The sequence below is a fragment of the Molossus molossus genome, unplaced genomic scaffold, assembly GCF_014108415.1.
Source record: "Molossus molossus isolate mMolMol1 unplaced genomic scaffold, mMolMol1.p scaffold_m16_p_15, whole genome shotgun sequence".
Lineage (NCBI taxonomy): Eukaryota > Metazoa > Chordata > Mammalia > Chiroptera > Molossidae > Molossus > Molossus molossus.
Window position 1 is genome coordinate 16,738,302 of NW_023425350.1, and position 26,769 is coordinate 16,765,070.

Consider the following 26,769-nt stretch of genomic DNA (forward strand, 5'->3'; position numbering starts at 1 on the left):
TTGCCTAGCCTGGTGCCTGGCACCTAGTCAGCACTAAAGTATTTGTTTAATTAAATTAAATTTTGCTCTCTGATTTAAGCTTTGCATTATAGCTGTGAAATGTGAAATAAGGGAGTCTTAGACCACTAGTGCCAAAAAGGATGTCCAAAGCCTTAACAGTCTGATCTGTTTTTACAGGAAGTAACTTTAGATTTAGGAAAGTTGTCTTTATTACTATAACAAAGGTAAACTAACTACATGAAATCATACAGAAAAGGTTTGTAATAGGGTTTTTAGACTGGGAAAAGCTGTAGAATGACCTGATAATAATTTTAAATGCACAACATTCCTATGAGATAAGATAGGTATTATTTTTATGCCATTAAAACATAGAAATAATGGATTTGATTTTAACATAATTGAATGCAATTGTGGAAATCAAATCATCTCAGGTGAATTCTTTTTTTTTTTTCTTCTTTAATCCTCACCTGAGAATATTTTTCCATTTATCTTCAGATAGAGTAGGAAGGAGAGAGACATTGATGTGAAAGAGACACATTGACTGGTTGCCTCTCACATGACCCCAACCAGGGCCAGGGACCGAACCACAACTGAGGTATGTGCATTTGACTGGAATCGAACCTGAGACTCTGGTCTACAGGCCAACGCTCCAACCGCTGAGCCACACCGGCCAGAGTTCAGGTAAATTCTTAATTTAGGTGGGCTGTTCGTTTGTTTTTATTCCCCAATGCCCCTATTTATCTATCATGTTTATCTTAGAAGTTTACTCAATTTCTTAAGACATGACAGAGGTACAGAGCTAAATAATGTTCCCATTACATAACTTAAATAATGAAGCTCAGAGACCTACCTAATGAGGCAGTGTCATGGAATTATTTCTAGACAGGGATAAGGCATGAGCTGGGGTGAAGTTTGTAGGTCAGGCTACTAGCATCAGAAGATTCTTAGACATACAGATACTCAATACCTGCCCCCGCACCCCCAGTTCAGATTTGGTTGATCCAGGGAAGATCCTGAGAATGTGTATGTTTTAAAGCATCTCAGATAATGCATAATTATGAATAGATCTGGGATTCTCTTAGTTTGAGGCTCTGCAAAAATGTAAATGACAAGCTTGAGGCAAAGGAGCAGTTTTATTTTTGTTCCTTTGACTATGCCTTCATTTTGAAAAGAGACTCTTTTGAAAGAAATGATCTATATCACATCCCTAAAGGAATGATCAGATTGGAAGCATGATTAGTGAATGTCACATTGAGGAAGAAAACCTACAGCAGAAGGCCAACAGATTTTCTAATTGCCTTGATCTATGGAAATCAACATCTTGAAAGTTTCTGGACAATTTTATTGAGGTATAATGTTCAAATCATTAGATTTCAGTGATTTTTAGTAAATTTATAGATTTGTGCAATATCATGTCACAGTGCAAAGCTATAGTCCACTTGGGAGATGGAGTCAGCAGGTCACTTGGGAAGCTTAGAATTAGACAAGCATGGGTAGTTTTAAAGCATTGTCTTTCTTTACAATCATTTAATAAATTAGTTCTTTGTTGCCCTGGCCAGTTTGGCTCAGTGGATAGAGCGTTGGCCCCGGGACCAATGAGTCACAGGTTCGATTCCAGTGAAGAGCACATACCTTGGTTCCAGTTCATCTCCGGCCCTGGTTGGGCTGTGTGGGAGGCAACCAGTTGGTGTGGCTCTATCACATGGATGTTTCTCTCTTTCTCTCTCTCTCTCTCTCTCCCCCTCCCTCCCTCCTTCCCACTCTGTCTGATTATAAAATAGAAAAATATCCTCTGGTGAGGAATAAAAAAATAAATACAAATAAATAAATTATAGCCCGACCAGTGTGGCTCAGTGGTTGAGCATTGACCCATGCACCAAGAGGTCACCAGTTCGATTCCCGGTCAGGGCACATGCCCAGGTTATGGGCCCAATCCCCAGGTTATGGGCCCAATCCCCAGTTGGGGGCATGCAAGAGGCAGCCAATCAATATTCTCTCTCATTAATGTTTCTATCTCTCCCTCTCCCTCTCTAAAATCAATGAAAAAAATATATATAGTGAAATACAATGCTTTAAAAAAAAAAAGAAAGAAAGAAAATAGCCCTGTCCGTTTTTGCTCAACGCTTAGAGCATCAGTCCATGGACCAGAGAGTCCTGGGTTCGGTTCCCACTAAGGGCATGTGCCTCAGTTGCAGTTTGTCCCCACCCTGGTTGGGGTTGTGTGGGTGGCAAGCAGTCAATGTGTCCCTCTCTCATGGATGTTTCTTTCTCTCTTCCCCCCTCTCTCCTGCTCTATCTGAAGATAAATGTAAAATGTCCTTGGATGAGGATAAAAAAAATAACTTAGAGGATAAAATTGGGACAAGTTGAGAAAGAAATGAAATAAATCAGTATTATAAAAAATAAGAGCCCTGGCCAGTTTGGCTCAGCGGTTAGAGCGTTGGCTTGCGGTCCAGAAAGACCTGGGTTCAGTTCCTGCTAAGGGCACATATCTCGGTTGCAGTTTGTCCCTGGCCCTGGTTGGGTCATTAGGGAGGCAGCCAGCCACTCAATGTGTCCCTTTCACATTGATGTTTCTCTCTCTCTCTCTTCCTCTCTCTCCCTCCCACTCTATCTGAACAAAGAATGGAAAAATGTCCTTGGGTGAGGATAAAAAAAAAATAGACTAGCGATTCTCTTTAAGGACAGTGAAATTTGGTGATTATGACATTCCCAAGTTCTGAAGATGGGTTTATCCTCTTCTCTCCATAATACGTATCTAATGAGAGTGAATTCTCAGGCTGCGTGTTTGGTTTTCGCAGATCATCCGGCTCACCCAGAATCTTTTCTTTCCAAACATCTTTTCAAGGAGGTCTTATTTGATGAGTCTTACTGTTTAGGATTCTAGATTTGGCTCCTATTAATTTTCGGTAAATAGCTTAATGGTCCTGATTCCATTTTTTGCATTTGTCAACTATCATTGAACGATTATTTCAATTTCTAATGATCAAATGAGATAACTCTGCAAAGTTTTGGCAAATATCAGTGCTATGCAATCACGAAGCATCAACTATTAATTTTCAGTGTTAGTGTATTCAGTAATTTTTTAAAGCTTTCTGAATAATTGGCACTCTGCGTAGTCTCGTCCGCCCCCAAATAATGAAAGTGGGTGGGCGCTCCTCTAGGATTGAAGATATGTCTCTGCCTCCTTTTGTCTTTTAGTCTGACAAAAACTGTCATGGCGCCTTCAAGAAGAGGGAGAAGACCTTCCTTTCGCCCAGCGGAATCATCGGGGACACCTAAAGTGGACAGAGGGGTGGACGGACAGATGAGCTCCAGTTGAGACCGAAAATATTGAAACCTCGGAGAGGTGTCGGCCGGACAAGCTCAAGGGGAGGAGACCCACTTGAAAAACGATCCCAGACAGCGATCGCCTATCCGAGGCACCGCCCACTCCCACCCTTGTCCAATGGAAACCCAATGGCAATGCGGCACCGCCCATCTGTTGGTCCGGACGCCAAGAGGGCGGGGCTCATAGTTCGGTTGCGCTGCGGAGCGCAGCTGTGAGGGAGTCTCTCGGATCTGCGGCCCCGGAACCCGAACTGGAGCTGAAGCGCAGACTCCAGGAAGCCGAGTCGGGAGGTGAGCGACGAGGGGAAAGAAGAGGAAGGGATCTGGCGAGAGGATGGAAGTGTCGGCCTCCACGGCCTGGGATGGTGGGACCCTGGCAGGCGGGTGTCTGGAGGCGGCCCTGCTTACTCGGCAGCCAGGCCCGTCCCGCAGGAGCCTAGGGGCCGGGCCTGGGCCCGAGCCCCACAGTCACTGCCGGGCCCTCTGCCACCTCCCCCGAGTGGTGGCGACGGCGGTCCAGAATTCGCCAGCGCAGGGCGCGAGGTCCTGGCGTTCCTGTCCAACTCGGGCTGGCGAGAGGCGGGGCTGGCGGGGGCGGGGGCGGGGGCGGGGGCGGCTGTCGCGGGCCAGGCGGTCTGCGGAAGCGCAGTGTCGGGGCCGCGCCTGCTTGCGGGGTCGGCGCGCCGACTGCGCGGGGGCGTGGCCTGCGCCTCTGGCGGCGCCGCTGGGCGCTCCTGTGCTGAGGTGGCCGCTGCTTGCTCCCCCTGCCTGCCTGCGGGGCCACGTTCCCTTGCCGATACCTGCAGGGCGACCTGTTGGAGTGTGAAATCCCTCCCCTGAGCTTGCTGTGTGTCTGACCGCAAAGCCCTGTAGGTCTGAGGCCCTCTTTGGTCTGATCTGGGTGAGCGCCGCCGAGAGGCCTGTGGCCTGCCGAGCTGTTGCCGAGGAGTTGCAATGCAGAGAGGTTGCAGTCCAAGAAATGCAAGTCTCGGAGAAAAACTTTGCAGGATGATCTACCTACATTGATCAGAAATGAACACACTGTGCATCTTCGGGTGACTGGAGGCAGCTAGAAGATTCCCTTTAGGGGCGTAATTGGTCTTTTCCGTGTGTGGTCTGTTTAAACCTCTGAACGACCCTGGACAAAACTCCCAGTGTTGCAAAGATTTCATCATCAGTAGGGGGGTGCTAGGGGATCTTGGGCATTGCCTTTATTTTGCCGAATGGGGAAAGATCGAGGAGGGAGAGGACAAGCACATTCCAAGGGCATCCTTATGACTGATGAAAATTTGGCTTTTTTAGTGGTGCCCTACTGTGGATTAATTGTCTGTGTTCTGGGTCCGGAGGTTTCTTTAGAATTCATTGGCTACAGGCTTCCACTATTAGAATTTCACTAGTGTCTCCTATTATAATCTAACTGGAAATTTTATTTATCTGTTTGGATTCAGGATACATTCTATATTATAGCTGCTCTAGAAAGTAACCCATATGAACTTTATTACTGTTTTCTTAGCTACTTTTCAGGGGATGAAGAAGGAAAATTAACACATTTTCTGGTGAATTACTAACATGTAGATTGTAGCTTTACTGGCTGGTTGAATAAAATTTATGATGGTCAAGAACCTAGAAAATAACACAGGGAAAGACTATCTTGTCAGATTTTCTCTGTAGTGCTTTATTGCTCTCTTGTATTTACTAGAATGTCATCTAATAAAAATCTTATGAGTTAAAAGTAGTGTAGGTTGAAAGCAGAGATGGGCAGAAGAGGGCATCCTCAAGTTTCAAAAAGAATGGAAAGTTTTTCAAAAGATTGTTGATGATTTGTATTCTGAACTGAGTTAGAGGAACAACTCTGCTTTCCAGGATATCATTTTCGTACTGGAACGCACTCCCTTGAGTCCAACACACACAGGTTCCAACTCCTTCACAGCCTTTGTTCTTAGAGAAATGGAATAACAGGCTATGGTTGTCCTGTGACTATCTGGACAAGTTTTAGTGACTTTTAGCTTTTGAGAATTTTTTTTCTTCAAGTAGCCATGCCCCTGAGAAAATGTCATACTGTATAGTAGTTTAATACTTGTTCCTATAACTATTCATGCTTAAAAGGAGCACTGTATGCTGGATCCAGTGCCCCAGGGAATGGTGCTATTGAGCCATATGAAGGAAATGAAAGCTGGAAGATTTTAGTCTGAGATCTGCCTTAAATTTGTGGCTCCATGAGTATGAACATCTTTTTATTTTATTCATTATTGTATCTCAAGCACCTAGTCCAGTGCTTGTCCCATAATAAGTGCTTAATAAACATTTGTTGAGTGAGTGAATGAGAAAAAAATGTTGCTAACCAATACCCATTTGCCACATTCACCTCACAGGGAGGTGAGGTCATCAGGGATGAAGTCACTAACCACAGCCTGTCACCTGGCCCAGGGGTGGCCTCACCATAGACTGGCAGGCTCCTTCTGTGTATAGGAAGGACAGATAGTGAATGCCAAGGTTAGTTCTAGTGGAATAAATCAGCTGAGGGTTTCATGAGGATAAATTGGCTGAGAGTGCTACAGGTCCAGCCTTTGGGCTGGATTAGTGGAACATTTTGGGAGTCTGGAATCATCTGTTCTGAACAGTGTCCATGTAGCTTAGTTCTTGAGCACAGTGCAAATAAGGATAGAGGAAGATTCAAAGGGAAGGCTATTGTGTGAATATTTGCTGAGAAGGAATGGGATCTCTGGTTTTGCTGTTCATTTGGACTTTATTAAGGGTGGGTTATACTGCCATAAATTTTGTGTTTGCCACTCTTGGGTGGGTCATCTTTAACCAAAATAGCTTCTCTTCTCTAGACTAGGAGAGTAGTTAATGTTTCAGTGTTCAGACAGGACTATTTCTGCTTTTGGATTATAAGGAAACAAAGGAGGTATCTTTTATTTTCTTTTTAATCCCAGATGAGATTTTTAGAATTAAATCTTTATAGATCTATCCTGACCATTTCTGCCTTTTTCCTCCATCCTTGCCCCAACTAGTGCAGGCCTGAGTGTTCGTTCCAGCATGTCGGAGGGCGAGTCCCAGACAGTACTCAGCAGTGGCTCTGACCCAAAGGTAGAATCTTCATCCTCAGCTCCTGGCCTGACGTCAGTGTCACCTCCTGTGACTTCCACAACCTCCGCTGCTTCCCCAGAGGAAGAAGAAGAAAGTGAAGATGAGTCTGAAATCTTGGAAGAGTCACCCTGTGGGCGCTGGCAGAAGAGGCGAGAAGAGGTAAGGTGATGGTAGTATCACTTTTGGGAGAGTGACTTCTAAGAGGTGAGAAGTAGAGGGGCAAATTCTCAAAGATGAAAACCAAACTTCAGCAGGTCAGAGTCTAGGAGATGATCATATGGAGTATTAAGGTTGAGGGTTCATGAGGTAACTTTAATTCTTTCATTTGAATTTCCTAGGTGAATCAGCGGAATGTACCAGGTATTGACAGTGCATACCTGGCCATGGATACAGAGGAAGGTGTAGAAGTTGTGTGGAATGAGGTACAGTTCTCTGAGCGCAAGAACTACAAACTGCAGGAGGTAGGTAATGGTGAAAATGTACAATCTGTGAGGTGTTAGAATGCTGGTGTTAAAGAGGAATTGGGGTTGGGAAACTAAGGAGAGTATGCTGGGGTTAGATTATTTCTGGGGAGGGATAGGAAGTGATTTTTTAGGATTACAATGATTTCTAACCCTAATCCCACTGTCTCCCCTGTTCCCAGGAAAAGGTCCGTGCCGTGTTTGATAATCTGATTCAGTTGGAACATCTCAACATTGTTAAGTTTCACAAGTATTGGGCTGACATTAAAGAGAACAAGGCCAGGGTAAGAACTTTTTCCTGAGCTTACTGCATAGAGAGTAATCACATTTTTTCTTTACATCCAGATATTAAAACAATAGTTTTGAAACAGAGCTGACTCAACTGGTATGGAGATTAAAGTAGGGCTTTGACTACCACCTATGCCTTTTGTCTAGTTATAGACGGGGCAGAAATGAGTGAACTTTTGTTTTCTCCTTCCCATACATAGCTCAGTAGTTTTTATTGTCCTATTAAATCTAGGAAGTGGCCCTTGTGGGTGTGGCTCAGTTGGATGTGGCATCATTCAGTACACTGAAGGGTCCCTGATTCAATTCCAGGTCAGGGCACATGCCCAGGCTGCAGTTCAGTTCCTTATCAGGGAACAACCAATCAATGTTTCTCTTTCCCTCTCTCTTTCCCTCCCTTTCCTTTCCTCTCTTTCTAAAATCAATAAAACTTTTTTTTTTTTTTAAAAAAGAGCCCGGCCGGTGTGGCTCACTGGTTGAAGATTGACCTATGCACCAAGAAGTCGCCGGTTCAGTTTCTGGTCAGAGCACATGCCCAGGTTGTGGGCCAAATCCCCAGTGCGGGGCATGCAGGAGGTGGCCAGTCAGTGTTCTCTCATTGATGTTTCTCTCTCTCTCCCCCTCTCCCTTCCTTTCTCTCTAAAAATCAATAAAGAAAAAAATCAGTATAATAAAAAAAAGAGAGAGAGAGAGAGATGAATTCCTACCCTGCCAGTGTGGCTTAGTGGATTGAGCATTGTCCTATGGACTGAGAGGTCCTGGTTAGGGCACATACCTGTGTTTCAGGCTTGATTCCCAGTAGGGAGGGGTATAGGAGGCAGCCAACTGATGTTTTTCTCACATTGATGTTTCTACTCTGTCTCCTTTCCTCTTTATCTAAAAAACCAATAAAAACATATTTTAAAAAAAGAGAGAGACAGATTCCTGAAAAATATTTTAAAAAACATCTAGGGGCCCTGGCCGGTTTGGCTCAGCGGTTAGAGTATCAGCCCACGGACCAGAGAGACGCAGGTTCTGTTGCCACTAGGGGCGCGTATCTTGGTTGCAGGTTGTCCCCAACCCAGGGTCGATGTCTCTCTCTCACATCGGATGTTTCTCTCTCTCTCTTCCTCTCTCCCTCCAGCTCTATCTGAAGATAAATGCAAAAAAATGTCCTTGGGCCCTGGCCGATTTGGCTCAGCGGTTAGAGTGTCGGCCTGCGGTCCAGAGAGACCCGGGTTTGGTTCCCGCTAAGGGCACATACCTCGGTTGCAGTTTGTCCCCGGCCCTGATTGGGTCGTGCGGGTGGCAGCCACTCGATGTGTCCCTTTCACGTTGATGTCTCTCTCTCTCTCTCTCTCTCCCTCCTACTCTATCTGAACAAAAAAATGGAAAAATAATGATAATAATAATAATAAAAATAAAAAAATGTCCTTGGGTGAGGATAAACAAAACCAAAAAAAAAAAAAAAAATCTAAAGAAGTGGTACTAACAAAAAAAGGAAAGAATCTTAAAAAAACAAAAACAAGACCAAGCTTCTAATTTAATATCCATGTGGTGTATATGTCACCAGGCAGGGGATCATTTCTGCTATAAGGCCTTCTTTGTGTGCTTTGCCTCTCCAGGTCATTTTTATCACAGAATACATGTCATCTGGCAGTCTTAAGCAATTTTTGAAGAAGACCAAAAAGAACCACAAGACTATGAATGAAAAGGTATGGAGGGAGAACAAAGTTTTAAGCTGGTTCAGGGGTTTAAAAAAGATTATTTTAATTATAAAGTCGATCAGGAAGGGATGGAGGCAATTGGGAAGAGGGTTGAGTGAAGGGATTACTGCTTCCCCTTGTTGCCTCTCTGTTCCAGGCTTGGAAGCGCTGGTGTACACAAATCCTCTCTGCCCTAAGGTAAGTAGGATCTGGTTAGTGTCTTTCCCATGTCTCCTGATTTAGTTCCTCCAAACAGATTTCAGAGCACTATTCTGCTGTTCTCTGCTGCCTCACCCTACTTTCTTTGAGTGATATCCTGTCAAGACTAGGCCCCCATGGGTCTTTTAAAGGGTCCATCCTAATGCCCTAACCACATTATTGTCTCCCAACTCTTTCTCCCAGTTGCTTATGTAACTCATCAGGCATAATGGAGATTCAGAGTGTGGGGATTATCTTTGTGGTGACCATCAGGAGACCACCAGGCCCTTGCTCCTCTCTTAACCCTTGGGTTCCCCCTGCCCTTAATTTCCCAGTGGCCCCTCTAACAGCCCAGTGCCCCCACAGCTACCTGCATTCCTGTGACCCCCCCATCATCCATGGGAACCTGACCTGTGACACCATCTTCATCCAGCACAACGGACTCATCAAGATTGGCTCTGGTGAGGGGAGGGAGAGGTTCTGGGCAGGGGAGCCTCGGGATTTTGGGAACCATGGGGGTAAGATAAAAGAAATGGGGAGAACAGAGCAAAATTCTGAGTTGTGGGCTGGTGATAAGAGAAACTTTTCTAGTGGTAATTCATAGGGAGAGGCCAGTCAATTAATGGAAAGGGTGTAGGGGCTAACCATCCATCTTTTTGGAGGGAAGAAATGGGTAAATACAGAGATCTTGATAAGGGGTTGGGGAAAGGACAAAAGATGGATGTAAGGTCTAACTTGAGCCTCTGGGGCTGGACCCTACCAAAGGAGGTTCCAGGCTGTGCCTGCTGTGAGTGCTTTCATTTGCTGTGTATCTGTGTGCAGTGTCTAACATCTCTGTTTGCCGTGTCTGTGTGGTGTTTGTGTGGCCATTTGTCTGGGGCTTGGCTGCTCCATCGCTCACAACTTTTCTCTGTTTTCCTCCCTCCCGCTTACGGGCTGCTCTGTTCCCAACAGTCTTTCATAGGATTTTTGCTAATGGTGAGAGCTCCCTCTGCCCCACGTGGGGCTCTGTTTGTGCTCCCTCTGCTCCCCTTTGCGGCTGCCCAGTGCATGCAGTCGTGGGAGCAAACCCCATTCCCCTACCTCCCCTGCCTAATTATGCCTGCTTGGCTTCTGCCCTACCAGCCCTCCACCTGCTTGTCCTTTCATAACCTGCTTGTTTCCTATGGATTCGCCTGGCTGGCCACATACATCCTAGATTCTTATTTCCCCTCATTATCAGGCTGGTTTCATAAATCATACTGTGCTCCCAAACTCTGTGACTTGTAGTCATTGTTTATTTGAGTGAGTCCAAATTGGGCTTGGCCCTGGATCCTCGTTCAGCCCTGTGGCAGGCAATGTTGAAGGTTAAGGGGATAGAGTAGAGGTCTAAATTTTGGGGGGATTAAAATTGAAAGTAACTCAAGAGTATTGGTTCAGTTCTGAGTTATATTTGAGTTTCAGTCTGCAGAGGTGGGCAAGGAGGAGGCTATCTACTTGGTTGTATCCTTATCCTTTATCCAAGTTTCTGAGGTCTCAAATTGTCCTAAATTAGGAAGGGCTGCCTGTCATTTTATGCTGTTTGCAGGGTGGATGAAAGAACTACATCAAACATTTTCCTGTGATCAGGGATTAGATGTACCTGGGCTATGGGGAAGGTGAACAGGTCACAAGTGAAAGTTTTTCATTAGTTTCTATTGCTCTTTGACTAGCCCAAAGCCCCCATGTAACTGTTAGTTTAGTGTGGAACTTTTGTTGTAACTGAATTAGGGGCCTTCAATGAGACGTGGTAGACCTGAGGAAGGGGAGGTAGGTGGTGTTCATGTTTAGTCTGTAGTTGATGGGAAAGGGTTGTGCCTTTTGAGGGTTAGAGACTTCAGGAGAGAATTTGGCTTTTGGGGGCCTCTCTGGAGTGTGACTGTTTTGTTGATGGTGGTCAGATTGTGGGTATCTCCCCTACTCCCAGTGGCTCCTGACACTATCAACAATCATGTGAAGACTTGTCGGGAAGAGCAGAAGAATCTACACTTCTTTGCACCAGAGTATGGAGGTGAGGCATCCCAGTTTTACTGCCCTCTTCCCATGCCCAGGTTGCCACAGAAATAACATAAGTGAAATTGCTAGTTCTTTGCTACTGCCGTACGAAAAGTTTTTAAAAGGCATTTCTGCCATGCCCTACTCCCATCCTCTGATTCACCAAAGCCTTCTGTGTTTTCCTTAGAAGTCACTAATGTGACAACAGCAGTGGATATCTACTCCTTTGGCATGTGTGCACTAGAGGTGAGGAAACCACAATGGGGAGGGGTGGTAGTGATGGAAAGAGGTCAGATTAGAAGATGGAAGGGGAGATGAAGGAAAGACAAGTAAAGTACTGGTCTTGATGGAGTGACTGGGAACCCTGAGGTTTTTAGTTCTCCACTTTGCTTTTCATTCCCCGTCACTGCAGATGGCAGTGCTGGAGATTCAGGGCAATGGAGAGTCCTCATATGTGCCACAGGAAGCCATCAGCAGTGCCATCCAGCTTCTGGAAGACCCATTACAGAGGGTAAGAATCTTCAGGATCACTCCCTCCTTAACAGACTTTGAAATGTCTTCAGTTTTTCTTTCTTTCTCCCTACTGGGAATATGCTCTCTTCTAAGAGCAAGAGAACATAAGCAGAAAGGACACACAAAAGCAGTGAACATTTCCATACATGGTGCCTACAACATGTTTCTTTGTTTGTTTGCTTTTTATCCTCACCCGAAGAATTGTTCCATTTATCTTTAGACAGATTAGGAGTGGGAGAGAGAGACAGAGAAACATGGATTCGAGAGAGACACATCGACTGGTTGCCTCCCATGCGACCCCGACCAGGGCCGGGGATGAATGGCAACTGAGGCACGCACCCTTGGCCAGAATCGAACCCGGGTCTCATTGGTCCGCGGGCTGATGCTCCAACCACTGAGCCAAACCGGCCATGGCAACTACATCATGTTTTGTATATACACACAGGTTTGGGGTTTAAGATGTGTAATATTGGGGTTAAAGATTACATGTTAATTTTCTACATGGAGGTAAACTAATGTATTGGTTACCTCAGGTAACTGGTATGTACTCTGAGACATCTGTCTTGATATTTTTTAATGAGTCAATCAGTTTGAATTAATCATATCAGTCTTTTGGGGATACACACACACAGTTTACCCTTGAACAATGCAGGAGTTAGGGGTACCAAGCCCCCCACCCCCGTGCAGTTGAAAATTCACGTATGACTTTTGACTCCCCTAAAACTTAAAATGTCCCTCAGTATCTGTAGGGGGTTGGTTCCAGTCCTGCAGATACCAAACTGGATGCTCAAGTTTCTTGTATATAAATGGCATAGATCAATGCATACTATGGGCCCTCCCAACCATAGATTGAAAACAGTACAGGTATTTATTTTTTAAAATCTAGCCCTGGCCGGTTTGGCTCAGCGGTTAGAGCATCGGCCTGCGGTCTGGAGAGACCCGGGTTCGGTTCCCGCTAAGGGCGCGTACCTCGGTTACAGTTTGTCCCCGGCCCTGGTCGGTCGTGCGGGTGGCAGCCACTCAATGTGTCCCTTTCACGTCGATGTTTCTCTCTCTCTCTTCCTCTTTCTCCCTCACACTCTATCTGTACAAAAAATGGAAAAATGTCCTCGGGTGAGGATAAAAAAAAAAAAAATCTACATATAAGTGGACCTGTGCAGTTCGAACTCATGTTGGTTAAGGGTCAACTGTAGTTTTAGTTAGGGAAAATGACCTTAAATAATGAGCTAAGTCCTGGCTAGTTTGGGTCAGTGGTTAGAGCGTCAGCCTGCCGACTAAAGGGTCATGGGTTCGATTCCGGTCAAGGGCACATACCAGGCTTGCAGGTTCAATCCCTGGCCCTAGTCAGGGTCGTGCGGGAGGCAGCAATTTGTTGTCTCTCTGTCACATTGACGTTTCTCTCTCCTCCTCCTTCCCTTCCACTCTAAAAAAGTAATGGAAAAATGTCCTCGGTTGAGGGTTAACAATAAATAAGTAAAATACTTTGCAGAATTATAAAAAATACATAGTGAATTAGTAGATAGACTGTAATAAAGAGGTAACAGGAGTATCCAAACAAGGATAGTTTGTAACTCATTAGATTAAGTATAAAAGGGAGAGAAATGAAGGAAGACTAGTGGGAAGTCTTGAGGCTGGTGTGGAATAAGTTTCCGGTTCGGTGTTAGGGTAGGGTGTTCAAAGGGAAGATTAGGTATATGACCTTGTGCACCTTCAAGATTGAAACAAGGAAAACGGGTTAATTATCATGGGAACTGTGGAGGTGGAAAAGGGGTAATTTAGAAGAAGCATGGGAAAATCCAGTGCATTCAATAAATGATTGTAGTGGACAAAGGAAATTGTGGTACTAGGCTCAGGAAAAAAAGATGGTGAATATTATTGACCACAATGAATATATTTGTGAAGAGAGAAGATAAATTTGGCAAGGGTTAGAGAAGGTAGGGTAGGCAGTGAGTGGGCTAATAAAGCAGAGAGGTAGAAAATAAAGAAAAAATAGGTTTGAACAGTAAAGAAAAGAGAAAGCTTGTGTTTGGGGAGCAGAAAAATAATTAAAACCAGAAGGGCAGTGAATGATACCTTTTATATAATACAGTTTTTAAAGCTTTCAAATAACATTTAGCAATTTGTTACCTCATCTAGTGTTGAGCACCTAGTATGTACAAAGCAATGTGCTAAGTATAATGAGAGAGATAAAGATGAACACAATGGGGTGCTTGCGCAAAGCCTCCTCTACTTTCTTGTTCCCTTTTCCAGGAGTTCATTCAAAAGTGCCTGCAGTCTGAGCCTGCTCGCAGACCAACAGCTAGAGAACTTCTGTTCCACCCAGCACTGTTTGAAGTGCCCTCGCTCAAACTTCTTGCTGCCCACTGCATTGTGGGACACCAACGTGAGTCCCTTTGGCCTTCCTAGGAATGTTCTTCCTGTCTGGAGCCTTGTAACTATCACTAGCATCCTATTTTTTCCTCTTCTACTTCAAAGGATTCTTAACCTCCTAGGACCTCTGTGCCTTCTCTGACCTTAATCTGATTATCCCTGCGTAACTTCCCATTCCGTCATGCCCTCCAGACATGATCCCAGAGAATGCACTGGAAGAGATCACCAAAAACATGGATACCAGTGCTGTACTGGCTGAAATCCCTGCAGGACCAGGAAGAGAACCAGTTCAGACTTTGTGAGTAACTGAGAGGGTCTGAAAAGGACAGCTTTATTAGTATCATCCTGAGGATTCAGTCAGTGTCCATTCTCTGGAAATAGTTGAATCTGCTATTTTGCTGGTTTCCTTCCTTCCATCTTTTCTCTTCTTCTTCTCTAGGTACTCTCAGTCACCAGCTCTGGAATTGGATAAATTCCTTGAAGATGTCAGGTGAGAGAAGAGTGAGAAGGCTTTGAGGAAGCAGGGGTGGGCGCCCTAAGGCATTCACAGAGCCCATGTTACCTGTCTAATCTCTCTTTAGGAATGGGATCTATCCCCTCACAGCCTTTGGGCTACCTCGGCCCCAGCAGCCACAGCAGGAGGAAGTGACATCACCTGTGGTTCCTCCATCTGTCAAGACTCCAACACCTGAACCAGCTGAGGTGGAGACCCGAAAGGTGGGCGCTATGTGGGTGTGATGTTGGTATGGTCTTGGTGGAAGGGAGAAGAGGACACCACAAATAAGACTTTGTTCTTGAGAGAAAGGAATGCGTTTCTCTCCCCTGGCAACCATATCAGTCACTGGTCCCTACTCTAGTAACCCTCTTTGTCCCCTCTCCCTAGGTGGTGCTGATGCAATGCAACATTGAGTCAGTGGAAGAGGGAGTCAAACACCACGTAAGGCTCAGGGCCAGGGCTGCATAGAGTTGGGTGGTCAGAGGGTGGGGAAGAGGAGTTTCATTTTCTGACTGTCCTATTCTCCAGCTAACGCTTCTGCTGAAGCTGGAGGACAAACTGAACCGGCACCTGAGCTGTGACCTGATGCCAAGTGAGTCTCTCCCTCGGAGGATGGAGAGTCTATTAGCCTTATCTGTGAGGGACATATTCAAGGGTGGGGAAGGTGATAGGGCAGTAACACATTGACTCATATAAAATGAAAAATATTAGCCTCTAAAATTTAAAGGGGGATCTGACCATTTTTCTTGTGTCAGTCTTTCCTAGCTAGGGTAACCCAATTGGTGCTGTCGGAAGGACTCTGTGCCTCTCATTCCCACCTTGTACTCATGCTCTCCTGTTTCTCTGTCAGATGAGAACATCCCTGAGTTGGCAGCTGAGCTGGTGCAGCTGGGCTTCATTAGTGAGGTGAGGTTTCTGTCTTCAGCTGCGGGGCTGCCTCTGTTCTTCTCTAGCTGGTCTCACTGAGCTTTCTTCCCCAGGCTGACCAGAGCCGGCTGACTTCTCTGCTAGAGGAGACCCTGAACAAGTTCAATTTTGCCAGGAACAGCACCCTCAACTCAGCTGCTGTCACCGTCTCCTCTTAGAGCTTACTCGGGCCAGGCCCCAATCTGAGCTGTGGCTGTCACTAGACGTGCTGCAGCCTTCCTGCCCCTTCCCCCAGTCAGTATTACCCTGTGAAGCTCCTTCTCTCCTTTATGATTTAGGAGGGCTTTGGGGCTCCCTGGATCTGAGCATCACCCTACCCCTTCCCCTTCTTTTCCTCCCCTCTGCACTTTGTTTACTTGTTTTGCACAGACGTGGGCCTGGGCCTTCTCAGCAGCCGCCTTCTAGTTGGGGGCTAGTAGCTGATCTGCCGGCTCCTGCCCAGCCTGTGTGGAAAGGAGGCCCATGGGCGCTGGGGGAGCTGAAATCTACAATCCCGCTGGGGCGGAGGGGGCGGGAGAGAAGGGTGGTGCTGCAGTGGTGGCCCAGGGGGGCCATTCAATTCGCCTCAGTTGCTGCTGTAATAAAAGTCTACTTTTTGCTAAAAGCGTCCTGTGTGTTTGCTCCTTACCCACTAGGGGGAGCAGGGAGAGCCCCGCCCAGGTGTGGAGGTTGGGCCCTCAGGTAGTGCTGGGGCGGAACTGGCCTGCGAGCGAGGGAGGGGCCGCAGCCAGGTAGAGCTGCCTCGCGGCTGGCGCGGAGGAACACAATGAGGTGCTGCCGCCTCTGCAGATTTGGTAATTTAGGCGCTTTGGTCTCGTTCTCCTGCATCCATCCTCAAGGGGTCCCACGGCCCCTGGTTAGCTTGGGGCCGCCACACGGGGCTTCCCAGTTACTTTCTGGGCTCCGCTTACCCCTCCCCCCGTGCTCCGCAGACGCAGTCCGGGGCCCTTGGCGGCTTATGCGCGTGGGCCTCGCGCTGATCCTGGTGGGCCACGTGAACTTGCTGCTGGGGGCCGTGCTGCACGGCACCGTCCTGCGGCACGTAGCTAATCCCCGCGGTGCCGTCACCCTCGAGTACACCACTGCCAATGTCATCTCGGTGGGCTCGGGGCTGCTGGTGAGTGCTGCGGCCGGCGGGCAGGCGGGGGTGTGGGCGGGCGGTGTGCTGAGGGCAGCCTGGGCCCCACTTGTACTTTGTGTCTTCCAGAGTGTTTCCTTGGGACTTGTGGCTCTCGTGGCGTCCAGAAATCTCCTCCGTCCACGACTGGTGAGGGGTGATTTGTGAAGCTTTAATGAGGGGGCCCTGAGTCAGGGAAATAGGGGCTAACTCAACTTCATCTTTTAAGTGGGGAGGAGGAGACCCAAATAGAGAAACCCAGGTGTCTTAGTCAGTGGGAGAGTCAGCCACCCCAAGCCGCTCACCTGATCTTCTGACCCTGCCAGCACTGGGTTCTGCTGGCAGTAGCTCTGGTGAACTTGCTCTTGTCCACTGCCTGTTCCCTGGGACTCCTCCTTGCTGTGTCACTCACTGTGGCCAATGGTGGCCGCCGGCTTATTGCCGACTGCCATCCAGGACTGCTGGATCCTTTACTACCGCTGGACCAGGGCCCTGGACACGCTGACTGCCCCTTTGACCCCACAAGAATCTATGTGAGTGTGTGCTCAGCATTTTTGCAGTCCCCAAAGCCTTGGCCTGCCCCTTTAATCACCCCAACTTGCCACTCCTGCCCTGCTCCCTCCTAGTCTCCCCATCCTTCCTCTTCACCTTTTAGGATACAGCCTTGGCTCTCTGGATTCCTTCTTTGCTCATGTCTGCAGCCGAGGCTGCTCTATCTGGTTACTGCTGTACGGCAGCACTCACCCTCCGTGGGGTTGGGCCCTGCAGGAAGGAAGGGCTACAGGGGCAGGTAAGGAAGATGAACAGGAAGGGTTCATTCAACACAGGTTGGCTGTGTTGAAAAGGTGCTGAACTATATAATTCAGGGCCAGAGTACTAACTTCACCCTCTTCTGCAGCTGGAGGAACTGACAGAACTTGAGCATCCTAAATGTAAAAGACAGGAAAATGAGCAACTATTGGATCAAAATCAAGAAATCCAGGCATCACAGAAAAGTTGGGTTTAGGAGAGGTAATGGCCCATGAGGATTGTGGCCTGGAAAAGGGTAGGGGCAGGGAATTGCTCTTAGAACTGGTCTAGTCCCTTGCTATACTGCTTGCCTCTGACCCAGGCTCTTCCTTCTATCAAGCAGGTGCTGATCCAGAGGCTCAGTCCACAGTGTTTTCCACTGACCCCTAGGATGATATAAACACTGTAATAAAAGAACTCTTCTACTTGATTCTGATTTGGGGGGAAAGGGCACTGGGCTGGTGTTGAGGGTAACCTTGATCAAAGAATATAGTGGTCTCTGTTAGTTACAAGAGTTTAATGAAGGAAAGAACTTAATATTCTTCTCTGAGCTCTACCAGTTACTGAAAGGAAAAGCTGGTGCTGGGTAGCCCTCCACACCACTGACTGATGAATTTCAGCACATCCTGGCACACTGGGCTGTGGGAGGTCTGTAAGCAAACAGAAGATCCAAGAAACATCAGTGCTGAGAAAAACATTCCTGCTGTAAAGAAAATCAGCTCCATCAGTATGGGCAGCAGGGTTCAGGGCCTGCACCTGCCTTCTTGACTATCCCACCTGCCCTCCCTAGCAGTCTTGTTGTTTCAGTGCTGCTCCCCTGCCCCATCCTTCAGGTCTCCCGCTCTAACCTTGATAGCCATTAGGAACTTATTCCAGTTGTCCTTGTTAGCTGCCTTCCCTGGCCGCTTAAATTCAATTTTGTTCCTCAGAATGGGGTATCCTGTGGGGGAAGTAAAAAGGGAGGGGAACTGGGGTTTGAGAGGGAAAACAAAGCAATTTAGGGGGTAGGGATGTTTTTGTCTTCTGCATCATTTACCGAATCGCAGTAAAACAGTTTCTTGATCCTGCTGTTTTCCCCTCCTTTCTACCTACTACAGAATATGGGGTGCTGTGGGTTATGTACCTGTAATGAGGCATGGCAGTGCCCGAACTCCAGTGCTAGCTGCCACCAGGGAAGCCTCATAGGCACCGCGCTCATCCCGAGGCAGAACCTGTTCTAGTCGCTGGTCCAAAGAGACTGTGAGCACCCAGTCTCGAACCTCTTCTCTCTGAGCCTCCTGGGAAAGACACAGCACAGCTTCACACAGGGCAGGTTTGGGCACACGGTGGAGGGTCAAGTGGGGGGTTTGCTAAGCCATCATCCTTTCACCAATAAATGGTCCTTGAATTGAGGGTCACAGTCACATCTTTAGGTTTTTCCTCTGCTTTTACTTTCACTGAAGGAACAGTGAGGACTGAGGCCTTTCCAAAGATGTGCTTGACTGATGGCTGGTACAGAGGGTTGGGAGAACCATCCTAAAGTGCTCTCCCTTCTCAATGCACTCACTGGTGAGCCTCCCATTCTCCAATCCTGTGTCCTTACCAGTATGTGCTGCTTGGCCGGGAGTGGCACTTCAAAGGGAATGTCTGTATCCTGAAAGTCAGAGTGGTCAAGGGCATCCAGAGTCCCTTCCTCGATTGCCTGTGGCAGAGTGAGCAGCCATGAGAGAGGCGCAGCTTGTGACAGGCAAAACCTCCCACCCTCTGGGCACAGCCTCCCTGCTCACATCGGTCAGATCCAAAAAGCGGTTGAGGAAGATGAATGCCATGTTCTCCCAGCCAACTGCCTGAAACAGAAAAGGTGCAAGTGGGAGTGAGCATCTGGGCTTGAATGTTGCTTCTCCAGGATGCAGGGAAGAAGAATCCAGAAAGACACAGGAAACTGGTATTTTCCATAACATCAGCCCCACACTTAGCTTTGCTCTACCTGAGCAGATGGGATAGTCTACCTTCCGACTTTTTGATTTCCTTATCTCCTCAACCCCACCTTTCCTCGTCCCAGCTTACCTTGGCAGCAATGCCTGCTTCATAGAAGGCTTTGTCTGCAGGTAGTAGCTGGGTGTGACGTAAAAGTGAAACAGAAAGCTTGGCAGCCACAGTTTCCTGTGGATTCAAGTCAAAGCATTGTGATGCTGGCACTTCAGTGATTGAGCTATCAGACTAATGATACTATTACTGAGGCAGCGCCAGAACCAGAGAACCAACATCAGTGTTAAACTACTCTGCGTCTCAAACCATTCTGGGTCTTTGTTATTTTCATCTGCACAGAACTGGGCATACAGTATTTCTAAATTTCATTCCACTTCTAGAATTCTATCATCCAAGTACATGAAATAATGATACAGTGTACTATTGTGAAAAGGCAAAGGCATGTGTAGAAGAGGTCAGTACAGAAATCATGGGATTTGAATGTTTAAGCATGATGAGGCTGGAGCTGTGTGGGCACAGCCCTAAGATCAAAGGAGGCAGGAAGAAAACCATCTCAGCAAGGGTTAAAGATTTATTTAAACAGGAGAGAAGCCAGAAGAGACGTGGGCCAAGCTTGAGAATCCAGAACTTGAATTCCTTCAACTTCATACATTTTAAGATGCATCCATAGGACTGAGTGCTCCTCCCCCCTCCATCTCACCAGCTGTTTCACACTTTGGGCGGCAGAGCGAGTGGCGTAATAATGAGCTATCAGCAACATTGTCTCAAACTCCTCATGGGCTGGAGAGTTGGCCTCACTGGACTTCACCAGGTTTTCACACTAGAGCAGGCAGAGAGAACATAGCCTCGGTCAGAGGGGCACCAGGGCCACAGAGTGGTCAACTGATGGCCACCTGGACAGAGGAGGGTACAGTACATCAGAGGGAAAGATGTGTGTGCGTGAAAGAAGAGACAAGGACAGAGACAGGAGGAGGAGCCTTATCACTCTTGTCGACCCAACTTCCTCACCAGGTTGAAGAGGACATCCCGAAGATCAGCCCAGTTGTGGTAGGCCTCAGCACTGTTGGTCCCAGGTGAGCTCACCATGTCAGCGAAGATCCTTTTGTAGATGTTGAAGTTCTGAAGGTAGAGGGGCAGGAAGAGCTGAGTGAGAATGGGACAACTAGAGAAGAAAGTGGAAGTGGGGTCAAAGGCAGTCAGGCTGTAAATGTGTGTGTAGAGGAGCTAGGGGACGGTGATGGGGAGCGTTTTTATTTTTTAGGGAAGAGAATGAAGAAGAAGAAGAAAGTAACTATTTCTTACTAACTGGTGCTCTGTGATGGTGGGCAGATGTGTGAATGCAAATGCACGTTCCCAGTGTGAATGGGCTAATACTCCAGAGAGCTGTGATGCTCAGATAGGAGAGCGGTGTTCATTCATTCACTGGGAAAGTTAAGACCCTAGAGGTGTGTGCAGGATTCAGTTCTGAAATACTGTTCCCTCTGTGTGGGCTAAGAGCTTGGAAGGTTGGTGTTTCTTCGGTGGGTACATCCTACAGAGAGGCTATGTACATTTGGAAGAGACTGGATGGGGTCTCTGGGCATGACACTGATCAAAGAATCCTTAACAAAGACAGTTCCTGTTGGGAGGGTGGTTCTGGAGAAGGAAATAATTTCCTTGAGGAAACATTCATTCCAAGGAGCAAGCTGGTACCTGTGGATTAGCAGGGGCTCCATGCTGCACATACAGGGCCAGTGCCTGGGCACAGCCACCCTCTCGGATCAAGTGAGTTGCATACAAAGCCACGTACTTGTGTAGAATCTTGTAGTTCTGTTCCAGGAGTGGAGGAAAAGCAAGGGGAACATTGGGATCAGTAAGACCAGGCAGTGAGGGTGGGTGGTGACCTGAGGCTCTGGCTTTGTCTAGGAGGCAAAGGGCATATGCAAGCCAGGGCAAGCCTCTGACCCCAATTTCACAGTGTGGAAGACTAAGTTCTCTGATGCTGATTAGGTTTGGGCTTTAGAGGAAGTAAGAGAGAGATAGCTTTGGGGTAGGTGGGGCATCAAGGGAACATGTACAGAGAGCTGGGGGCGGGAGGAAGAGAGCGGTACCTGCTTGGTAGCTGTTTCAATGCACTTGTCCCACTGGCCCTGCTCCACGTACAGATCCAAAGCAGCCATCACATCCACACCCACCAGCTGTGGATCAGTGGAAGACAGGAGAGAGGTGATGTGAAGGGGAGAAGAGGTAGAGAACCTCTCAAGTCTCTGGGTGTGTGCTGCCTCCTGCTAACTCCACAAGTCTCACCGAGTCCACTTTGCCCTGGTTCTTGAGGAAGTCTTTATAATGCTGGTCCACATAGTCTTCATACCTGTGAAGATATGCAGAGATCTCACACTTCATGGTCCCAGGATGGTCTCACGGTTACACCCTTCCCAAGAGAACTTTCTCTCCCAGTTTTTACAAAAGGAAGTAAGAGAATTTCCCACAGAGAAGGGGGGACGAGCTTACCGGGGATCTAACTCCTTGGCCACACGCTTGGCCTTGTTCCATTCCTCACCCTCCATGAAAGCATCAATGGCTTCCTTGACGAGGTCCAGGTTCAGATAGAGCTCTGCAGCCTTCATGGTAGGAAATCAGACTAGAGACCATCTTTCCCCTCCACTCCTCTCTGAACTCTTACCCAGAACTGCATGCTACGCCGGCCAGAGGCCCACCTCACACACCTTCCTGGGCACAGATGTCACCATTCCCCCCATCTCTCTGGAATCTGTCTTTTCAGTCCCCAAACCTTACTTACTGCATTGTGCTTTCCAATTCCAATCAGCTGGGGTCCTACAGCCCGAACTACTTCCAGACTACGTTGGGGAGGCAGAAACTTGATGGAGAGTTCGGCTGCCTGAGTGGTTGAACAGAAGATGGGAATGGGTAGGAGAGACAAATATCGCTGGGGGTCCTCAGTTTAATCTGCTTTTTCCCTTTCTCTTTTAAACCCTCCCTCACCTTCCACCCTCCCAGCAAAAGCCTGCCTCGTGGCCCATCAGAGCCTTTAAAGGACCATCAGAGGACCTATCCAGTACCTCTCAGCTCGTCCTCTTTGAGACATTCTTTGCTGTCTAAGGTCACTGCATTTGGTCCTACCATCTTTGCCAGACTGGTTTCTCAAGTTCTTCGTAACAAATAGAATATTGCTAACATGGTATAGAGAAAGAAACCCTAAAATAGGAGCCTAGGATATTTTGTAAATATTTGTTGGGCTTTTCTGAGCCTCAGTTTCTTCATCATAAAAGTGATGGTTTGGTCCGGCCAGTGTGGCTCAGTGGTTGAGCATCGACCCATGCACCAAGAGGTCGCCAGTTTGATTCCTGGTCAGGGCATGTGCCCAGGTTGTGGGCCCAACCCCCAGTGGGGGGCATGCAGGAGGCAGCCAATCAATGTTCTCTCTCATCGATGTTTCTCTCTCTCCCTCTCCATTCCTCACTCTAAAAATCAATAAAGAATTTTTTTAAAAAGTGATGGTTTGTCTAGACTTGTACCATCCAGAACAGCAGCCAATGGTCACATGTTACTGGTCCTAGCCGAGATTTGCTATAAGATGAAATGTACACCAGATTACAAAGACTTAGCATGAAAAAAGAATGTCCAACATCTCAATACATTTTTATATTGATTACATGTTGAAATAACAGCTTAGATATATTGGGTTACATAAAATGTTATAATTATTTTCACTTTACTTATTCAAATGTGGCTACTACAAAATTTTAGATTACATGTGTGACTTGTATTATATTTCTGTTGGACAGTGCTGGTCTAGATGATCTTAGAGACACCTTCCAACCCTAGAACTCAGTAAGTCTATAAACCCAAGTGTTCTATGAGTTTACTGTTGCCACTGTGATGCTGACGGCCTCACCAAATTTTAATTTCTGCACAGTCTAATTTAGCTATAGACTATGCTAATCATCCTGGTCTTTCCCCCACTTATTCTTGCCTCTCTTTCTTTACCTGCCAAACCCTTCAAAGCTTAAAGTGCCTGCATCCAGGAAGCCATCCTCTGACTTATCTGAAGAAGGTATAGTCATGCACAGACCCCAGTAAACAAAGCCTCAGAGCAAGATACAGTAGATGCTTAATAAATACTTGCTGATTAAAATATGCTAAACTCGTCCTGGCCAGTTTGGCTCAGCAGTTAGAGCGTCAGTTCAGTTCTGGTCAAGGGCACATACTTTGGTTATGGTTTGTACCAGGCCCTGGTCAGGTCATGTGGAAGGCAATCAATTGATGTGTCTCTCTCACATCGATGTTTCTCCCTCCCTCCCACTCTACCTGATGATAAATAGAAAAATGTCCTTGGGTGAGGATTAAAAAATATATATGCTAAACTCCATAACCGATCATCAGTCCTTTCTTCTACTTCCTTCCCCTCCAACATCTAGGGGCTATTCAATTATGAGGCCTCAGAAGCCTAAGAAAAATTTTGCAAGGGCATCATCCACCAACATTTTATTTAGGGGGTGGTGATCAATCTCGTTCCCTTATGACTCCTAGTACCATATTTCTCTAAATCTAAGGCACATCATTGAAACTACGTGTATCCCAATTTCAAGGACAATAAAATGTGATTATTTATATGTCTTAGAATTGATGAAACATTGGCTTGGCTTAATCTGCTAGAAACTCCTTTTCAGGAGCTGCTGGGTAGAGAAGCCTCTGCTTTCTTTCTTTTTCTAAATGTTTTTATGTATTTTAGAGAGAGAAACATTGATGCAAGAGTGAAACATTGATCAGCTGCCTCCTGCATGTCCACTAGGGATTGAGCCCACAATCCGGACATGTGCCCCGACTGGGAATTGAACCAGCAACCTCTCAGTGCTCAATCAGCTGAGCCACTTGGCCAAGGCGCCTCTGCTTTCTGCATGAACTCCATCTGGCTCCAGCTTCAGGGTCTGGAATGTGCTCTTCCAGCTCTGGTCCCAGGCCTACCTCCTCTCTCATACAGCCTCCCTTACGCTTTTAGCCCACGGAGATCTCAACCTTCTCTGAACTTCACTTTGAATCATGTACTTTAACAGTCACTGAGTAATCACTCAGATACAATATTAGTTAATTGAGCTACATGTTAGTCTAACTTCCCCCAATTTCTGACTGTCAGGGTTCTGTCTTAACATCCCCTTTTATAGCCTTCATAAGCTCTGGATCTACTATCCGGCAAGTACTCAATAGATACCTGCTACCTGATTGAAAACAAAGACACAGGAGAGAAAATATGAATGTCTGAGAAGGGGTGCTGGGTGTGAGGGGAGGTCTGCGGAGGCAGAGGCCAGGGAGGGTATGGCAGGCCTCACCTTCATCCAGCACTTCTCCACCAGGCCGCTGCTTCCTGTGTCTCGCACTTTGAGGTAACAGTCGACTGCACGGCTATACTCTCCAGCCTGCTCCCACTGTCGCGCTTGTTCCACCAGCCCCTCCATGCCCCTGAGAGATGACAGTGCTTGTGCCGAGCAGTGGGGAGGGCAGCCTATCCTGTGCATACTTTATGACCCACCCCCAGCCCTGGCTGCATTTCCTGACTCCCTTGGCTTCATACCTGGCCCCCTTCTTGGTAGCTTCCCGTTCATACTCTTCCTGCAGAGCCTCCAGCTGGCCAGGTACATATTCCTTGCAGATCCGCAGGGCATCGCTCCATAGTCCAGCCTCCTGCTCAGATTTCCAGGTATCAGGAGGGCAAAAGAAGGCACGATAGCTTCCCACTGCTACACATGTGGTATGGCCCACTGATTCCTGGGTCTTTGGACCTTTCTTCCTCTTTCTCTCCTTCCCCTCCCCAATGCTAACCTCCTGATCTTTCTTAGTACTGGAGGTCAGTGTAGTGCTCTGTAGGCTGTCACCCTCCCCTCATGGCCCTGAATTCAGTATCTCACCTTATAATAATTGAGGGCCAGCCCTGGTCTCTGGGCCCGAAGCAGCAGTCCTTCTGCTTTCTGAAAGTCCTTCTCCTCCAAGGCCCCCCGGGCCTGCCCTACCAGCACTTCGGCGACACTGTCGGGGTCATGGGCCTCGGCCACACGCTGAGCGGCCTCCCAGTCCTGGTTATGGACAAACCTGCTCCCAGATGAGAATACAGGAGAAGTTAAGTACAGGATTGACGCCTCAACAGTGGGAGGCAAACAGCCATGCCACTGAGGGGTATACGATTTATTGGTACTAGGTTTAGATGAAGGTAAAGATGACAATGAAAGATCCTAGGGCTGGTCTTGGGAGGACAGGATTTAGGAATTTCTGGAGTAACTCACATGAGAACTGCTTCCTTGGGTTTACCAGCCCTGATGAATTCAGCTTCAGCCTCTTCAAATTTACCCTACAAGGGAGAGAAAGGCAGCTATACCTGATGAGATTGGCATCACAGGCAGCCATGAGACGGGAGGTGTGAACACCTGGCAGCAGTGGGCTAGGGGGTGGAAAGGAGGGCTCTGTGGTGAAGGTCAAAAGCATGGAGAAGGATCACAGCCATACCTCATCCTCCAGGTACATAGCATATTTGAGATGAATCTCGGGGGTTTTGTGCTTGAGGGCCAGCCGAGAGAGTTCAAAAGCAAATTCAAAGGAGCTGAAAGAGAAGGTGCAGATAAGGTTTGCCTACTCAATACTTGCTTTTTATAAGAGGAAAAGGGAAAGCAAGGGCAAGAGAAATCAGAGAAAGGTCAAGGATTGAGGGGAAGGGAAAGGTAAGACAACTGACGTGAAGCTACAGAGGCAGAGAGCGGTACGGAAAGACAGGCAGGCAGCCCTGTGATGGTCACAGCACTGTCACCGTGGATCTGGACACATCTGGAAATGCCTGTGCTTCCCGAGTCCAGCTGAGTGTGGAAGAGTGGGATGGGCAGGAGGGAGGGAAAGGAGGAGTGAGCCCCACAGCACCACCTACAGGGTAGGAGGGGTTCCTGGTGCTCCCACCACCTCCTCCTGAGCCACATTAGCAGAAAAACAGTCTCTGAAAAATGAGTAAGACTGCCCACCCTCAGCGCTCTGGCTACACCCAGGGTTACTACTGGCAATTGTAACATTTACTGAGGAAAATCTCACTTTGCATTGAACTGAATCACACTTCCGTTACTCAGAAGTAAGTTACTGGCTTAGTGCATTTTAGCTTTAAAACTGTTCTGTCTCCAATTTTATCCTAAGAACAGCCAAAGATTAAACATTGTTCTGAGATCCAGGGAATAGGGGAAGAGTTATTAATTCCTTCTTGCCTCTATCAAGCCCTTCCAAGGATCGCTCCTTACCACATTTCTTCACTCTGCCTCAGCTTTTAGAAATGTTTGAGTTATACATCAGTTATCTTTTCTATGGAGACGCTCCGTCTGGAACGGGCCAGTGGAGAGAAGGCTAAGTGCCTCACCAGTTGTCGGCAGCATGGTCGATAGCAGCCTCCAGAAGTCCCAGCTTATTAAGCAGTCTAACTGCAGCCTCTCCTCCCAGGCTCTTGGCCCACAGGTAGGCCACATGTTTGTGGGCATTAGCTCCTCCGTCAGCCTTGGCCACCTG

The 26,769-nt window shown here is 47.3% G+C and overlaps 3 protein-coding genes across 4 annotated transcripts in view; 2 read left to right on the forward strand and 1 right to left on the reverse strand.

Moving 5' to 3' along the window:
• The first annotated feature begins 3,210 nt into the window (after positions 1-3,210).
• NRBP1 (nuclear receptor binding protein 1) lies at positions 3,211-15,972 on the forward strand. 2 transcript variants are annotated; one of them, XM_036262283.1, is made up of 18 exons: positions 3,211-3,621; positions 6,345-6,579; positions 6,759-6,881; positions 7,064-7,165; positions 8,771-8,860; positions 9,009-9,049; positions 9,416-9,510; positions 10,995-11,078; positions 11,250-11,308; positions 11,475-11,573; positions 13,826-13,958; positions 14,138-14,243; positions 14,385-14,435; positions 14,527-14,662; positions 14,829-14,882; positions 14,970-15,033; positions 15,292-15,347; positions 15,422-15,972. In XM_036262283.1, the coding sequence occupies exons 2-18, from the start codon at positions 6,370-6,372 to the stop codon at positions 15,524-15,526; spliced, it is 1,608 nt and encodes a 535-aa protein (XP_036118176.1). In that variant the 5' UTR covers positions 3,211-3,621; positions 6,345-6,369; the 3' UTR covers positions 15,527-15,972. The 2 variants fall into 2 exon arrangements, with proteins under 2 accessions (XP_036118176.1, XP_036118177.1); XM_036262284.1 differs by having other exon boundaries at positions 6,350-6,579; positions 15,422-15,967.
• A 152-nt stretch (positions 15,973-16,124) lies between these two features.
• On the forward strand, positions 16,125-17,677 carry KRTCAP3 (keratinocyte associated protein 3). The gene is made up of 6 exons (XM_036262285.1): positions 16,125-16,485; positions 16,576-16,635; positions 16,812-17,018; positions 17,141-17,275; positions 17,384-17,496; positions 17,618-17,677. Exons 1-5 carry the CDS (start codon positions 16,135-16,137, stop codon positions 17,489-17,491), a joined length of 861 nt encoding a protein of 286 aa, XP_036118178.1. The 5' UTR covers positions 16,125-16,134; the 3' UTR covers positions 17,492-17,496; positions 17,618-17,677.
• A 103-nt stretch (positions 17,678-17,780) lies between these two features.
• The window catches only part of IFT172 (intraflagellar transport 172), a 36,076-nt gene continuing 27,087 nt past the window's right edge, over positions 17,781-26,769 (reverse strand). The window contains exons 30-48 of the mRNA XM_036262286.1: positions 26,624-26,766; positions 25,738-25,831; positions 25,518-25,582; positions 25,146-25,326; positions 24,812-24,921; positions 24,570-24,699; positions 22,022-22,120; positions 21,733-21,842; positions 21,529-21,592; positions 21,333-21,419; positions 20,935-21,051; positions 20,251-20,361; positions 19,943-20,062; positions 19,321-19,416; positions 19,041-19,100; positions 18,857-18,955; positions 18,398-18,551; positions 18,123-18,214; positions 17,781-17,924 (exon numbers count right to left, since the gene is read on the reverse strand). Of these exons, the coding sequence (XP_036118179.1) occupies positions 17,835-17,924; positions 18,123-18,214; positions 18,398-18,551; positions 18,857-18,955; positions 19,041-19,100; positions 19,321-19,416; positions 19,943-20,062; positions 20,251-20,361; positions 20,935-21,051; positions 21,333-21,419; positions 21,529-21,592; positions 21,733-21,842; positions 22,022-22,120; positions 24,570-24,699; positions 24,812-24,921; positions 25,146-25,326; positions 25,518-25,582; positions 25,738-25,831; positions 26,624-26,766 (2,022 nt within the window). The 3' untranslated portion in view covers positions 17,781-17,834. The remainder of the gene's footprint in view (positions 17,925-18,122; positions 18,215-18,397; positions 18,552-18,856; positions 18,956-19,040; positions 19,101-19,320; positions 19,417-19,942; positions 20,063-20,250; positions 20,362-20,934; positions 21,052-21,332; positions 21,420-21,528; positions 21,593-21,732; positions 21,843-22,021; positions 22,121-24,569; positions 24,700-24,811; positions 24,922-25,145; positions 25,327-25,517; positions 25,583-25,737; positions 25,832-26,623; positions 26,767-26,769) is intronic.

Bases quoted from the DNA above. Each gene is read 5' to 3' on its own strand.
- KRTCAP3 (XM_036262285.1), top strand. From the start codon at position 16,135: ATGAGGTGCTGCCGCCTCTGCAGATTTGGTAATTTAGGCGCTTTGGTC. The intron at 16,486-16,575 runs GTGAGTGCTGCG...TGTGTCTTCCAG, and splicing joins CGGTGGGCTCGGGGCTGCTG to AGTGTTTCCTTGGGACTTGT. The intron at 17,276-17,383 runs GTAAGGAAGATG...CCTCTTCTGCAG, and splicing joins AGGAAGGGCTACAGGGGCAG to CTGGAGGAACTGACAGAACT.
- NRBP1 (XM_036262283.1), top strand. From the start codon at position 6,370: ATGTCGGAGGGCGAGTCCCAGACAGTACTCAGCAGTGGCTCTGACCCA. The intron at 11,574-13,825 runs GTAAGAATCTTC...TCCCTTTTCCAG, and splicing joins TGGAAGACCCATTACAGAGG to GAGTTCATTCAAAAGTGCCT. The intron at 14,663-14,828 runs GTGGGCGCTATG...CCCTCTCCCTAG, and splicing joins CTGAGGTGGAGACCCGAAAG to GTGGTGCTGATGCAATGCAA.